A 16,357-nucleotide genomic window follows, 5' to 3' on the forward strand; every position below is an offset into this window, starting at 1 on the left:
CCAGCTAAACTTGCCTTCTCTCTGCTCCTCATCTACAGTACTCTCCCTGTGCACTGGGCACCCCTCTCCCCTGCCTGGAGTGCACCCCTTCCTCACACTTTCCCTACCTTGTGCAAGGAGCCATCGCCCACCCACCCCCCACCCCCCCCATGCAATTCAAGCTCCAGGAGCAGAAGGTTTCCCAAAAGGACACCCACCCCTAGCACTTGCCTGAAATACTGCCACTTATCAAGTGGTTATCAACAGTATAATCATCATAATAGTTAAGGTTTATCTAGTGCTTCAGATTCTTTATGTTATCCTTCTCAGTCTTTATAACTACCCTGTAAGGTGGGTGATATTTTCATCTCCACTTCACAGGTGAGGAAATAGAGGCTAAGAACCATTAGGTGTCTTGTCCAGGGTCCCACAGCTTGTGTCGGAGCCGGGATTTGCATTCAGGTCTTGATGACTCCAATTCCAGGACTCTACCCAGTGGGCCACCAGCTGTGTCATTGTAGCCTCCACATTTAAGAAATTGTTATTTCCTTAGTGACATAAATATAATTCAGTAAGTTATACTTATATTTACAATTTATATAAGGTATAATGTGTGTGCGCATATATGTATTTCCAGTAAATTGCATTTACTGAAGTTACTAAATGTCTGTAATTGTGGAGGGGGTAAAGAAAACAGAGTTTGCAAATTGTAGCCCTGAGAACTTGACTGATTCCTGAGCAGATTACTGATCGGCTTTATCAAGAACAGAAGTAGCCGGACTTATCACCGGGTGGGGAGGTCTGCTTCATGGGGTCTTTAGCAAAGGTCCCTCCTGCTGCTCTTATGGACAAGCTGGAGAGCTCTGAATCTGATGAGGATTCAGCCTTGTGGAGCCAGACCTGAGCAGGCAGCTGCACCCCCATAACAAGCAGGAGCTATGGAAAGGCTTTCTGAGGGCTATTCAGAGTCCTGGGCTCAGAGGAAGGCAGCTAGGGAACAGCTGGAGGAGGTGGGCAGACTGAGCTTGGAGAAGAGAAGACGAGAGAGCTAGCATCTCTTTGTTCAGGTAACTGAATTTGTACTGTTTGGCCCCCAGAGAGTGGAACTAGGATCGAGAGGTGGAATGTTGCAAAGAAGCAAATTTAAGCCTGATGTAAGGAAAAACTTGGTAGTTTTGTTAGAGCTCCCCAGGGCTTTCTGGGCTTTCTGGAGAGGCGGCAGGCTCCCTGGTGATTGGGAAGCTCCCCCTTGTTGGGTGGTTGTCAAACCTAGGATGGCAACCACTTTTCAGGTATGTTACAGTGAGGATGGAGCCAAACAAAAGGAGTGGAACCTTAGACTGGTGCTAAGGCCCCTTTGCACTCTCCAGAAGTCTGTGATTCAGAGAGACAGGGAGGGAGGGAACATTTATTAAGGGCTTACTGTGTGCCAGACACATAGATGGTGGAGAAGAGGCCCTGTATTGGCCCAGGGTCAGGCCGGGAGGAAATGGCCTAAGCATGGTGTGGGGAGGAGCCACAGCTCCCTTCCAGTTGTAAGGCCTCGAGCAAGTCATTTGATCTCCCAATGAAACATAAAAGCTCATCAGATTGCTGATTTGCACTCCTCCCCCCCCCCCCCACTCTCTTGTTGGGAGGGGGTGGTCAGTGAACCTTGGCCTGGAGGTCAAGGATTCTTGCAATGTGACCTCCTTGAGGGCAGGGCCTGCTTTTTACCCCAGCACTTAACACAAGGCCTGGCACATGGGGTGGGGGAGGTAGTAGTGAGAGGAAGAAGAGGCATAGTAGGAGTAGTGCTGGTGGTGGTAGCAGTACAGTTAACATGTATGTGAGCATATACTATGTGCCAGGCACAATGCTTTCCAGTTATCTCGTTTGATCCTAATGATAATAATAGCCAATATTTATATAGCCCCTCCTGTGTGACAACTGGAGCAGCTAAGTGGTACAGTGGGCAGAACACCAGGCCTGGAGTCAGGAAGAAGATCTGAGTTCAAATCTGGCTTCAGATGCTAGCTGTGTGACCCTGGGCAAGTCATTTGACCCCTATTTGTCTCAGTTCCTCATCTAGAGAAGGAAATGGCAAATCACTCCCGTATCTTTGCCAAGAAAACACAGCGTCACATAGAGTCAGACTGAACAACGGTGTGCCAGGCACTGTGCTAAATACTTCGCAGTTATTTCGTGTGATCCTAACGACGACTACAGTAGTGGCTAACATTTATATAGTCCCTACTGTGTTCCAGGCGGTGCGCTTAGATGCTGCCCAGTGATCTCATTTGATCTTCATAATAACAGTAATAAATAAATAATAGCTAGGATGAGCTAAGGAAATGGCAAATGACTCCAGTGTGTTTACCAAGAAAACCCCAAATGAGGTCACGGAGAGTGGGACACGACGAAATGAACCCCGCAACAGCAGGTTGTCAAGCACTGTGCTCTGAGGGCTTTACAATTATTGTCTCATTCAAGCCTCACAATAACCCTGGGAGGGAGGGGCCGTTATTATCCCCATTTTACAGAACAGGAAACCGAGGCAGACAGGTTAGGTCCAATCTAATAAATCTTTATTGTGTGCCTACTTTGGGGCAGCTAGGTGGTGCAGTGCATAGAGCTCTGGGCCTGAAGTCACGAAGACTTGAGTTCCTAGCTGTGTGACCCCAGGGCAAGACACTTAATCTCTACTTGCCTTAGTTCCTCATCTGTAAATAGGGACACACTGGAGACGAAAATGGCACATCCCTCCAGTATCTTTGCCAAGAAAGCCCCCTTGACAGGTCCATGGTGTCACACAGACACAACAAAATAACCGAATAATAACATGTTGGCACTATACAGAGTGCTAGGGATCCCTATACAAGCAGTGAGCCAGTCCTCCTCTCCAGGAGCTCACTTGATGATGGAGGGAGACAGCAGCAGCCAAGGGGAGAGGCCTCGTATCTAGAGGGCCCGGGCTGGGGCAGGGGCCTGGACCTGAGGTTCTGGTGAGAGGGGGAGAGGACGTGTGCGTCTCGCTCAGATTTAGGGACCTGGGCCTCATTTTCTCCATCTGTAAAGGCAAAGGATCATGCCACACTTCCCGGGGTTGTAGCGACTCACCTTTATGAATTGGCAGGAAGGGTATATAGCCTTTACATGCATTATCTCATTTAATCCTGTCAGCAACCTTGTAAGGTAGGTGCTTTGAACCTGCTAAATGAAGTGCCAAGATCAGTGTCTGAGGTGGAATTCTTCCTCTATGCCAAGATGCTTCGAGAAAATCCTAAACAAAAAGTGCCCTAAAAAATGTTAGCTGTGCTTATTCAGATCCTGGATTTCCTGTCTCTCCTGTCCCAAAGACTATGGGCTTGTGGGAAAAGAGAAACATCTGAGATTACCTGGGGATGGAGATTCTATACTTTCTTCAGGTCTGAGTCGGCGTGGGTGAATTACTGATTGGTCTTGAGCAAAGGTCCTCAGAAGACAGCACTCCCAGTTTAATCAATCATTTTTTGGGGAAAGAGGAAACATGGCCATAGTGATACAAAGGCATCTGTTTTTGGAAAGCTGCTGTGAGCAGTCGGTGCTTCCCCAGGTGACCCTTTACTGCTGCTATGAGAGAACTGCTGTCTTCGGAGCCGTAGGGAGCTGGTGGGATTGAAGCAATTTACTCTCCTTTTTACAAACATATCTTGGGATGGGGAGGCCGGGTTTTCAGTTGCCCTGGCAAATCTCATAAAGCTTGAGAGAGTTTAAGAGGTTTACATTTAATGCAAAATGTGAATAAATGTGTATTTGAGAGATGAAAATTCCATATTTAACTGCGAGATTGTTTTGAGGAAAGGTTCTCTTTCTCTTCTCTCTCTCTTCCTCCTTCCATCCCTCCCCATTATTCACTGGACTGTTTCTGAACCTGCCTGCATATCCAATTAAAGTCTGCCTGAAATATTTCTTATATATTTAATGAATACAGGTTTGCTGTTTTTTCTTTTAATTTTTAGATTTTAAAATGCTTAATTTTTTTGAAACCTCTGTCTTATAATTGTTTAGCTTTTTTATGTGTCCCTCACTACCTCAAAAAAAAAAAAAGAATAAGGCCAGACGTCTTTTTTAAAGTGTGATGTCCTTTTGGTGACCCCTTTTTCTGGTGTGCTGGGCAAAAGAATGGAGGATTGTGATGTGGTGACTATAAACTGATTCTTGGAAGTGGCCACTAACAGTGACCAACCCATAAGCTATGTTTAGATGCCTGCCATTGATTACTACCACCTGAATTACATTAAACTTCCTCTTTTCCTGACCTTGCTCATGGTTGATTTGTCCAGTCCCCCTCTCTTGCCAGTCAATGAGGCACAGTTACATAATTAAGTAACCCCACTTTTGCCTTTACAATCAGATTCCAGCTATGCTTTTGCTCAAGCTGACAATTTGAAAAAAAGAGATTCATTGTTTTGAAATACTCATGTAACCTGCTGGCCAACTTTGCTTTCGTCTCTTTTTAATTTCTGGGAGGAGATTTGTTGTATGAGATAGGAAGACTGACCACAACTCATTAAAGAAAGACAATCAATTCTCAGGGTGCCTAGGAAGAAGAGAATTTCAGAGAGAAGGGACTGAAGGAGGAAGCTTTGGAGCTGGAAGTCAGGACACTAGATCCCGGGGAGGGCCTCCAAGGAGACCACTGTATCTGGGATAGGAGTGAACTGGACAAATCCATCATGACCAAGTCAGGAAAAGAGGAAGCTTAATGTAATTCAGAGGCCTAAATGAAGAAACAGTGTTGGATTTTAAGGAGAGGAGATAAATTTACAGGCCTAAGGGATTATGTCAAAGAAAGATCTGAACAGAGAACTGCATGTTGCATGGATAGTCACAGAAACTTCAGTCTTTCATTCTTGGTTTTTCTCCACAAAGGTGGCCTGTTGTTCTTGCCACTGTGAAGGTGGTTCCACTGTGCTGGCAAGGTTGGGGGACGTGGAGGCTTTTACAGAAGATGCGAAAAAGCCATAATCCTTCATTATAGGAACATTTTAACTTAGCCAAGGAAGGCCTCAAGAGCTGACTCAATGTACCAGAGCTTTGAGGAACAAGATGCTCTGGGTACAAAGGACATATCCTGGTCTCTGCTACCTGAGGGACAAAGACACTGCTGAGTCGTGGTCAATGAAGGGTATTCACTGGGCTGGGTGAAAAGATTAAGGGAGCTACTCTCTAGGATCTTGCCCCCCTTCATCTTTGGAGGGTGCATTGGAAAGATGACTGGCTATGGGGTCAAAGGATCACCTTGTTCAGTTCTTGGCCTGGCCACTTCCTACCTGTTCAGCCTTGGGAAAGTCACTTCAGTGTCTCTGTGCCTCATTCTCCTCAACCAGAAAAGATTTATAACGAAGAACCAGAGTGCTCTTACCAATTTTTTTTTTAATTTGATGGGTTTTTTTTTTTATTGAATTATTTTCTCTCCCTCACGCCTCCCACTCTTTGTGTGGGGAATGTGGGACAAGAAAAAAACAAAACCCCTGTAACAAATGTATAGTCAATCAAAACACATTCCCACATTGGACACGTCTAAAAATATACACGCTCTATTATATACCCTGAATCTGCTCTCTGCAAGGAGGTTCCCACATCATTTTTCAAAAATCAGTGGCAAAAATTTTTCAACATCCTCAATGCACGTTTGAATAAACCAGTTAATAAATGTTTTCGATTAGTAGGTGATGATTAAATCAAGAAAATCTTGTCCAAATATGTTTACATTTACTCTTATCTTAGTTCCACCTAAGGAGAAATAAATAATTATTTCTTCCTGTCTTTGTGGTGAAAACAATGTTCTATTTTATGGACAGACTTAGTCTGAGTGTGGAAAGTTTGCCTTTTATAAGCTATTAGTTTGTCAAGGTGGCTTTTTAAAATAGACATTATTTGAATTCATTTACTTGCTCAAGCTTTGGCTTTTTGCCAGACCTCCCAAGCTTCAAGTCTCCACAACAGCCCTCATTCAGTGTCCTGAATAGCAAGCTTAGAGAAACTTTGAAATAGGAGTTTTGGTTTAAAAAAGAAAAGAGGAAAGAAAGCTTTTAGTGATGGTCCTATGGAGCATTATTCAGTTTTGATAGGATAATAATGATGTTCCTGATCATTCTGATTCTTGATATTCAGAGGAAAAAAAGGTCGTATTTCTGGACATGATATTGACTTATGTCAGTCATCTTAATATGTATCCTTAATATTTAATTTGTTAATCATTTTATTATAAAATTAGTAATGTTTTTAATAAATACAAGTAAATAGTATGGAGCTGAAACCCAAGGGGGGAAAAATCGAGGGGGGAAAAAATCTGAATTTTCTACATTTTGATCAAAATAATGCTATAGCAAATATTTCAATAACATAACAGTATCCTTTATTAACTCACAAAAAGGGTCAACTAAAGAGTAAAGGGGTTATAGTCTTGAGTAAGAAAATACCCACACCAATGAAACTACGGATCTCTAAAGTATTAAAATAAACATTAGCCCCCTTTATTGTCAGTTCCATGTGGCAAGTTGAGATCATCTTTTGTCTCAACTCTGTTTTTATCTCCCTGTCTTCCCTAGTGTTCTGTCCACAGGCATGAGGCTTGTAGAATAGAGCTGCCAGAACATTTAAGTGCCCATTGAAGGGTCCTGCGTGGGTGGGATACTGGCAGTGAAAGGAGGGGAGACCCTTATGGATATACAACTAGGACGAAAAAGATGTAAATGTAAAGATAACAACTGAAAATGGCAAATGCTGTACCAAGTACAAATAAATGGCTCAGTGAAACAAGAATTTCAGAGAAGGAAACAGTTTGGGTGGGGTGGGGTGGGGTAGTCATCTGGAAAGCTCATGAAAGAGGCAGGGCTTTGAGACAGAGTGCGTAGGACTGAATTAAGTGAAGAAGATATCCCTGGAGTGTTAAAGGGAAGGTGAGTAAAGCCATTTAGTTGGCAGAGAGGAATTTCTTTTGGGGCAAGGTTAGAGAGACAGGAAACTGTATCCTGGGCCATCTCCAGTCATCCTGATCTATATCTGGCCGCTGGACCCAGATGCCTCCGGAGGAGAGAGTGAGGCTAGTGACTTTGCTTGGCCCTCCCTCACTTAAATCCAATTCATTTGCAAGTTATGGCATCACCTCCCTGATGGTCAAGGTCCTCTTTGAGAACAAAGGACCAACAGCAGTAACCACAGAAAAACAGACAGGAGCCATGTAGTGGAGGGTCTTTGCAAAGGATCCTGGAGTGGGTCTAATGGAAAATGAGGATTCCACTTTAGGCAAAGCGGATTTTCAAAAAATTGATTTAGAAGTGGCGTGTAGGCTGAATTAGAAGGAGGGTCACCGCTGGAAGGAAGGAGGCCTATTTGAGGCTCTGGTAAAGAGTCCTGTATTGGAGCACTAACAGGAATGACGAGAAGCAGATGCACCAGACCTGCATCAGTACAGGCAAATTTCAGCAGAATTAATAGGATTGCAAAGGTCACCATGTAGACTAAACTCCACTATCCAGCACAAAGCAAGTATTCCCAAAAGCTTGTTAATAAAACAATTTTTCTGTGCATTTTTCCATAAAAAGAATGTTCTAAAGTGTTTTAGTTTTCTTTCCAGGGCACAAAAACCCATTTAACTCATTTTGGAGCCAAATCTCTATAGTACTAGCAGCTCAGCATCCATTAACCACCCTCTACAGCACTGCTTCTTTAGGCGAAGATAACCTAGCTTCCAGCCAGGATAAAGGAGCATATACCAGGCCTGGTATATATGGGCTGTACTCTCTGGAATGCTCTGTCTCTTGGAATCCCCTGTTCTCTTCCAGGCTCAGCTCCCATGCACCTTCCATGGAAAGAGAGGGCTTGGCTTGATTCTCTTTCCCTCCATTCCAATTATCTTTGTATATTTTGTCCTATCTGTGCACCTGTTGTTTACTACCAATAGAATGCACACTCCTCGAGGGGCAGGCACTGTTTGGTTTTTCTCTTTGCCCCCAGCCTCTAGCACTGTGCCTGCTACAGAGTAGGTGTTTACACTTGCTGGTTGACTTGGATGGGCTAAGGAAGGGAAAGATGAGTCAAGGTTGATTCAAAACTTTTGGACCACAATAACCAAACTGGAGAAATCTGGAGGGAGAACTAGTTTCTGGAAAAGAGGACTACATTTGATTTTGAATGCTGCGAATTTGAGTTAGGAGACACCATGCTGTTTGGAAATTACGGGAGATGGGCCATCTCCTTAAAGGGCAAACCTTCGTTACAGTTTCCGGTACATTCTAAAGAAATTCACACGAGCCCTGAGAAATGGAAATATTATGACTAATGCTGGACCTTCCTGTATTTCAGCAGTCTTGAGAAAAGAAGCACAAACAGGGGCAGCTTAAAAACCACAACCCACAAGTTGTTCTTCCCTGGTATAGCCATTACTGGGCCTTCAATCTTTGGTCATGACCTATACCGAAGTAGGCCTTTATCCCCAAGCACGTACAATCGCACTGCTAGCTCAGCCGTTTGGGTTTTCATTTTAACAAAATTATAATCCAAAGCTATCTTCACTGTGGTTCCTAGGATGTTTCTGGACCACCCCATTGTTTTATCTATTTTCTTGGACCCCTCCTCTTTTTAGTAGGTGCTCAAGGAATACAAGGTGATTTTGGTATTTTAAACCAAACATACTGAGGAAGGCAATTCTGCTAAAAATAATAAATTTTAATCCAAATGAAAATGTGTTATGTGTCATCTGTACTACTACTGGCCTCCACTAACAAATGCTTGTAGTGATCATATATTGTTTTAGGTTAATAATTATGATAGCTTACATTTATATAATGCCTACTGTGTGCCAGGCCCTTCACAATTCATTATCTCATGGGAGCCTTAGATAATCCTGCGAGGGAGTTGATGACACTGAGGCAAACAGAAGTTAAGTGGCTTGCCCAGGGCTGCACAACTAGTAAGTGTCTGGGACCAGATTTGAACTCAGTTCTTCCTGACGCTAGGCCCAGCGCTCTATCCATTGTGCCATGTAGCTGCCCATCAGGAACCAGTTAAATGATGTATATGAGAAGGTAATGTTTTGACAATCAGTGGATTCCAAGGTTTATGCATTTACAAAAAAGAGCCAAGCTATTGTGAGGAAGCGGGGACCAGAGACTGCACAGAATGCCCTATTGGGGGTTCAGGAAGGGCTAGCCAAGGTACAGAGGGGAACTGTGGGTTTCCACTACAGAGTTAAAACATACTCTTGTTGTGGAGTCTGACCCCTGCGCCATAGCCCACCTTGTTTATTTAGCTGGTCAGTCAAGAATCCAGTTAAAACCAGTTGCTGAAGTGTTGATATGTTAATTCTGACAGGTCTAGTACTCACGGGACACCAGGGAATCCAATAAGACTGATACTTAAAGTAACAAGGTCACAAGTAACAAATTTGCCTCGACTTCACCTTTTAGAAAAAAATAAACAGATTTGCAATGACATACAATCTATTACATATTTTTCATGTCTTTTATATTAAATTTTATACAATATTAAAGTGTTCTGTCATTGAAAAAATTTAACTAGTTTTTCACACCTTTTGCTTTTTACCAGGTTGATTTTCGGAATATTGTATCCTGCTTATTATTCATACAAAGCTGTGAAAACAAAAAACGTCAAGGAATACGTAAGTCTGATTTCTTCATTTTGTATCATAGCTTGGCTGCTGTTTTGTAATGACTCTTCTTAAAGCATCCCAGATGATGGAGTCATTGGTGTGAGCCGCACACCCATGGCCTAAGATGCCAGTGCCTTTGGTGGTGCCTCTTGAACTGTTGTGGCCAGCCCTCTGCTGAGGAGGCCAGGCCTTGGGCAGCACACCATCAGCCTGGCTCCCAGCCTGCCCTGGAGCCTCTAGAGGCAGCCATGGCTGCCTGCTTTTCATGAAGAGGCCCTGGAGTTATGTTTCTCATGCAGTTTCCCGACTAATAACTAGTACAGCATTGTGCCACTTAAGGGTGGTTTTCTGTCATTTCGTACACAGACATACATCAATCAAAAACCATTTTTTTTTCAGTCTAAACAATTCTGTTTCTCTTACGAGGAACTTTTTTTTTCAAGTTAAAGAAGAAAAGTTATTGGTTGAATATTTCAAGTAGACATAACTCATAGTGTTATGAGAATGTTCTCCATTTATGAAAATGGGGGGTAGATCTTAGAGAAAATCTGGAGATGACAGACTAGGTCAGATCCACCCTGGTAGCCATGGAATGTTTCCACAAAGGGAGTAGTAGATCCAGTTGTTTCCCCCAACCCCAGCATTTGGCTCTTGTATTTAATACAGACTTTAAGCTCTCTTTAGATACTAACTCTTGATTTTATAAAGTCACAAATCTAGGAGAAAAAAATTAAGAATCTTTGTGGTAAATGGGAAGAATATAATGAGTTACATTTGGAATATGTTGGGTTTGAGATGAGTAAGGGGCTTCTCATGGGAATGCCCAACAGGTACTTCGTAATATGGGACTATAGCTCCAGAGAGAGACTGGGGAGGATATAGAGTTCTAGGAGTCATCCAAATTGTTGTAATTGAATTCATGGGATATCATGTGATCTCTAAAAAAGAAAGAAGGCAGTAGCCTTGATCTCAGAGCCTTGGGGTTCACTGGCAGTTGCAGACAGGGCCTGGGTAATGATCTAGCAAAGAAAAATGAGGAATAGCCAGACAGGGCCAGAAAAATCAAGAGTTGTTTCAAGAAAACCCAGAAAGGTGAGAACATCCAGGGAGGTGTCTCAAGAAGGATGAGGACTAAAAAAAGACCATCCGCTTTGCTAATTGAGAGCTGATGAATAACTTTGAAGAGAGTAATTTTGGAGTGGATTTGATTTAGCTAGGAGTCATTTGGGGTAGGTCTGGTCGATAATTAATTGGAGCCAGTCTAGTGACTGATCAAGCTGAATAAAAAGTCTCTGTAGTTCAAAATGTTCTTATATAATCGTTGCTAAGAGACAGATGAAAAATCTTTATCAGTTGAACAAATATGTAAGTGCCTACTATGTGCAAAGCACTGTAGGAAACAATATGCAACATCCAGATATTAATGAGAGAATCCTTTCCCTCAAGAGCTTGCAATCTAGTGATTAGGATGAGACAAATACATAAATAATAATTCAGGGCAGAAGATAAATGTAGTAAGAGACACACAGACAAAATTAAAGGCGAGACAACTGATTGATAGTTAGGTGTTGAGAAAAGAGAGGGAGCTTTATTTGATTAATTAGTGGAATCAGAGAGACCTGTTTTAGAATTTTACCTCAGAAGAGAGCCTGTGTGTACAAAAATGTTTCTAGTAGCAAAAACCTTGATACCAAGGAGTTCTCCATCTATTAGAGAATAGCTAAGCAAGTCATAATATGTGAAAATAGTGGAATATTGCCTCATTATGAAGGAAATAATGCATGGAAGGTTCAGAGAAGTCAAGAAGTCTTTCGTAAGCGCCTTCTGTTCCAAGCACCGAGTTAAGAATCGGGAATATAATGAAAAGTGAAAAACAGCCCTTGCTGTCCAGGAGTTCACATACAGTCTAACGGAGGAGACAATGTGCAAAGAACTAACTCTACAAATAACCTCTAGAAAAGATAAGTCAGAGAAGCACTAGTGTTAAAGGGGATCTGGAAAGGCCTCTTCTAGAAGGTAGGATTCTAGCTGAGACTTTGAAGAGAAGCCAAGGTACCCAGGAGGCAGACATGAGGAGGGAGAAAATTCCAGGCCTAGGGGACAGCCAGAGAAAATGCCAGGAGACTGGGAAGACAGAGAAGTAGCAAGGGGCCAGATTGTGAAGACGTATATGAACTGATACAAAGTGAAATGAGCAAAACCAGGAGAACAATTTGTGTAGTAATTATGACATTAAAGATAACAATAACTTTGCAGGTCTTATGAACTCTGTTCAGTGCAATGACAGACTGTGGCACCCAAGTGTGAAGATACAGTGAGGACAGGGGCTCCCGGTGCAGAATAAGACATATTTTTGGATATGACCAATGTAGGAATTTGACTTATTTGATTTTGCTTGACTACATATATTTGTTACAAGAGTTGTTTGTTTTTTAATGGGGGAGGGGGGAGAGAATAAATGCTTAATTGGAAAAAAAATCAAGCTAAATTTTTACAGTAACTCTTCAGACACAGATCCTTCTTGTGTTTTTTTTAATCTTGTTGCTCTGTGGGTCCCTCTTCCTGTCTCACATCTCTCCACGTCCACCAGTTCACCACACACGACTGCCTCGGCACGAGGCCCAAGGAGTAGATCTGGCCAATCATTCTCTGCACAGCTCCAGTGGTTTCCTGGTAGTTCTAGGGTCCAGCACATCTCCTCTATGGTTTTTAAAGCCCTATTTTTCTAGGCATCCTAGAGGGTGCTTCTCATACAGTCTCACGTTCTGGATCATCTGACCCCCTTGTGTGTACCTGGGCACAGCACCCCATCACCATCCTTGCCCTTTCTCACAGGTATCGCCTATACCAGGAGCTCTCACCCTCACCTCTTAATATCCCAAGCTCAGCCACTGCTTCCTACAAGAAGCCTTGCTCAGCCTCCGCCCCCCCCCCCCCCAACAAAGAAGGTCACTGTGTTTATCTTCTCTTCACTTCACTCTTCACCTCATCTAACATTAAGATGCTCGAAGACATGAACTGTTTCTGTCTTTGCGTCCCCCAACATCTAATGTCGTCATCATCGTCATCACTAGCGTTTGTAGAGGGCTTTAAGGTTTGCAGAGCACTTTATAGGTATCCCATCTGAAACTCACAACAACCCTGGCTTGCGGGTGCTGGTACCATTCCCGTTTTACAGACGAGGAGACTGAGACAGGCAGCGGTTCACTGGCTTGACCAGGGTCACACAGCCAGTAAGTGTCGGAGGCCCTTGTGACCACAGGCCCAGCGCCATGTCCGCTGTGGCACCTAGGGGCCAGCCTAGAGCATAGTAGGGTCAAGATCAAAGAGAAATACAAAAGGTGTGGATGAGAGTGCCAAGGCAGAGCATGGGTCAGGCCCAAGAGACTGGAGGCTGGGAGAACCACTTAGAAGGCTCGTGCAGTGGTGGAGGAGAAAGGACAAATGAGAAGAAAAAATGGTGGGCCCCAGAAAGGTACAATACTACAGAAACCAAGGAAGGGGAGAATTTCAGAAGAGACAGCCGCCCATGGCTTTGTCATGGAAAGACAAATTGGATAACATCTGAAGTCACATTCCAAAGGTTGACCAGTTGTGGCAGGTGAATCCCTAGAGATAGTCATTTTAGAGACATGAAGAGAAGGGGGGGAGGTGGGCAGAGCTGGTTTCCAATCCCAGCTCTACTCCTTCAGCTCGATGACCCTGAACAGCTGACTCACCTTCTTGGAGTTAGGGGTATGTGATCTCTGAGGGTCCTTTCGGCTTTAAGTCTGGTGATCTGACAATCTTTTGAGATGTCCCCCAAGGAAGAGAAGAGTGTGTGACAGGAGTCCTAGAAGAGCTCTATTTTAGGGTGGGGTCATGAGCATGTTTGTGGAGAATAGACCAGAAACAGGGGTGGGGGAGAAAGAAAGAGACTGAACAAGAAAGGAGCCAAGGGTGGGTAGAGAGAAGGTCTGATGATAATGGGGGAGACAAGAGGCAGGCCCAGCCAGTACTGCAGATCCCATGCATGCCCAGATCTCGGCCTCTTTGCATTAGAAGGGTTTGAACTTTGTGCCACTGAATTGCCAGAGTGAACAGGGATTGGCCTTTTAGAAAAGTGGTTTTTTACAGCATACTTTTTTCAGTTCATTTCCTTGCCCTCACCCATACTGCCTCTTTGCCCTTGAAGGCAGGGAGGGGCTGCAGGCACCTGAGAAAATAGCTGGCGGGATGAAATAGAAGGGCTGGAAGTGTGTCCACTTTGGCTGCTTTCCAGTCTCTTTCCATAACCCTTAAAACAGAGCCTTCCTGGGTAGTCATCTCCTGTGCATATGCAGCCTGCATGAGGTCTTGGAGGTTACAAGATCACAAACAAAACCTCCTGTGAGCATTCATAGAGTTTGGGGATGTCTTCAGCCTATGATTTTTTTCCGGCTTAGACAGCAGATAGAGTATTTATTTCCAAATAAGTATGTATAATTTCCTGCTATTTTGCCAGAGTTCTTATTATGAGAAGCACTTACATTAAAACATTGACCGATGCCTCAGAATTTTTCCTAATGATGAGGAAGAAAAAGGATTAGCCATTAAGGAATGGAGCCACGCTCACTGACTCCCTCTGGATTTGATCCTCATCTTATTCTAGATTGAGAGCATGTCTGATATGAAAATGTGTATATGTCAGTCCTGGGTACTCCAAAAAAAATTCTTCCATGTTTGATAAAGATTTGAAGTCTTTTAAAACTAGGAAGGGGAGAGGCAAGAACAAATTTTCATTTATATGCAGTTCACACTGCGGGTACCTTTGAGGGGATTTACAGTTTTAAGCCAAAAAGTAAAACTAAAGTCTTGAGGTATTCATTCAGGATTATCAGTCATTTGGGATGGGTACAGATTAAATTTGAGAGGCTTTCTTTTTACAAAGCAGTTAGGTAGTTTAGTTTGTTTTGTTAGTGTCCAAATCCAAATCCCGTTTGAGGTTTTCCTGGCAAAGATACTGGAGTGGTTTGCTGTTTCTTTCTCCAGCTCATTTTCCAACTGAACTGAGGCAAACAAGGTTAAGTGACTTGCCCAGGATCTTACAGCTAGCGAGTATCTGAGGCTGGATTTGAACTCAGATTTTCCTGACTCTAGGCAAGCTCTAAGTGGTGCAGTGAATAAATTGGTGAGCTTGGAGTCAGGAATACCTGGGTTCAACCCCTTCCTAAAACACTTTGTATCTGTGTGACCAAAGACAGCTCCCTTAATCTCACTGGGTTTCAGTTTCTTCATCTGCAAAGTGGGGATCATCCTAGCACTGACCTCCCAGGGTTGTTGTGGAACCCATGAGATCACCTGTGTAAAGTGTCTTCAGACCTTAAAGCATTATAGAAATGATGTTATTGGTAAGAAATTCCCCCTGCAGCTTTCAGAACTTTCCTCCTTGTCTGTACCTCTTCTGGGCTTTTTTTCCTTCTGTTCTCTCCTGTCCCCACCCCCTTCACCTCACTCCCATTCTATAAACATACAGATGAAGCCTAGAAATGGTAAAGGTCCCAGAGAGGGGAAAGAGAGCCACCTTCCAGTAGGGCTTAAGGCATTCACTTTCAAGATACTGCAGGGCTCCCCATTTCTCTGAAGAATGGATAGACTGTAGAAAAACCAGTATCCGGAAGTAGAGGCAGTTCTCATGCTGTCCTTGAGCCCCTCAGTAAGATAGTCAGATGAAGAGGAGGGTCTGTGCCATGATGAGGGGCCGGGAGGCCCAGGGAGTCCGAGGGCTTGGATTAGCCAACGTAGGTGTAAGAGTGGAAATCCTGATCGAGAGAACAGTGGAAATGGGTAAATGTAAAGTTCAGAATGAAGTTATTGTGAACATTGAAGCGGGCTGAGACTGTTATTGCCAGAGAGATTCGTGGAACTGTCTGGGGAAAAGAAGCCTGTGACTAGTGGGCTGTTTTGTCACAGGTATGGAAAGAATGCATTGGTCCAGAAGACATGGATTCTTGCGTTGGCTGACCTGCTCAGTGGCCAGATGACAGCAGAACACAGGCCTTTTTGTTCTTCATCTGTGCATCGTTTGTTGTGCCATTGAGCCCAGAGTGCTTCTGCAGCTTCCTTCCTCTACTTGTGCAGCTAAGCTGATCCAGTCGAATCTCCTTCAAAATATGACTGCCTTCCAAATACTGGAGTGCAGTTCTGGTGGCCCTCCAAAGGTCTCCTCCAGGCCCAATGTGTGCTTCATGTTATCATGGTTTCTTAACCTTTTTTGTGTCTTGGACCCCTTTGGCAGTCACTGGTGAAGCTGATGAACCCTTTCTCAGAATCATGTTTTTAGTACATAAAATATATTGGATTACAAAGGCAACCAATTTCATTGAAATACATTTATCAAAATATATTATTTTAAAAAAAACAAGTTCACAGACCCTGGGTCAAGGATTGGATAATCCTTAAGGCCTTCTTCTAGCACTAATATTCTAGGATTTCATGATAGGCATTAAAGAGCAAGAGTCTAAGGTGTTAGTGGGAACCTGATGAGATGGCAGACCCCTGAGTCTGAGCTGGCAAGGTACAAGACTGGGTGGTGTGAGAGAAGTTGGGCCACTGGAGCATTTCACTGAGTGTGGAGGAGCGTTAGACAAGCAGTCATTGTTGAGTAACACAGGTACTCGTTCATCCTACAGGCATTCTTGTTCAGGGCAAAATTACCGTGAATTTGTGGATCTAAAATAGAGTAGTCCTCATCTAAATAAAATCTCACCGGGCTGAATGCCA

General features: G+C 43.5%; 1 protein-coding gene across 3 annotated transcripts in view; it reads left to right on the forward strand.

The window, feature by feature from the left end:
- REEP3 (receptor accessory protein 3) overlaps positions 1 to 16,357 on the forward strand; it is an 84,294-nt gene that overhangs the window by 20,157 nt on the left and 47,780 nt on the right. For 2 of the 3 annotated variants that reach the window (XM_036734789.1, XM_036734788.1), the window contains exon 2: positions 9,553 to 9,625. In XM_036734789.1, the coding sequence (XP_036590684.1) occupies positions 9,553 to 9,625 (73 nt within the window). Of the gene's footprint in view, positions 1 to 9,552; positions 9,626 to 15,560; positions 15,796 to 16,357 lie in introns of those variants that run through there. The other variant, XM_036734790.1, reaches the window with a different exon arrangement.

This window comes from Trichosurus vulpecula, chromosome 8 (assembly GCF_011100635.1).
Source record: "Trichosurus vulpecula isolate mTriVul1 chromosome 8, mTriVul1.pri, whole genome shotgun sequence".
Taxonomy (NCBI): domain Eukaryota; kingdom Metazoa; phylum Chordata; class Mammalia; order Diprotodontia; family Phalangeridae; genus Trichosurus; species Trichosurus vulpecula.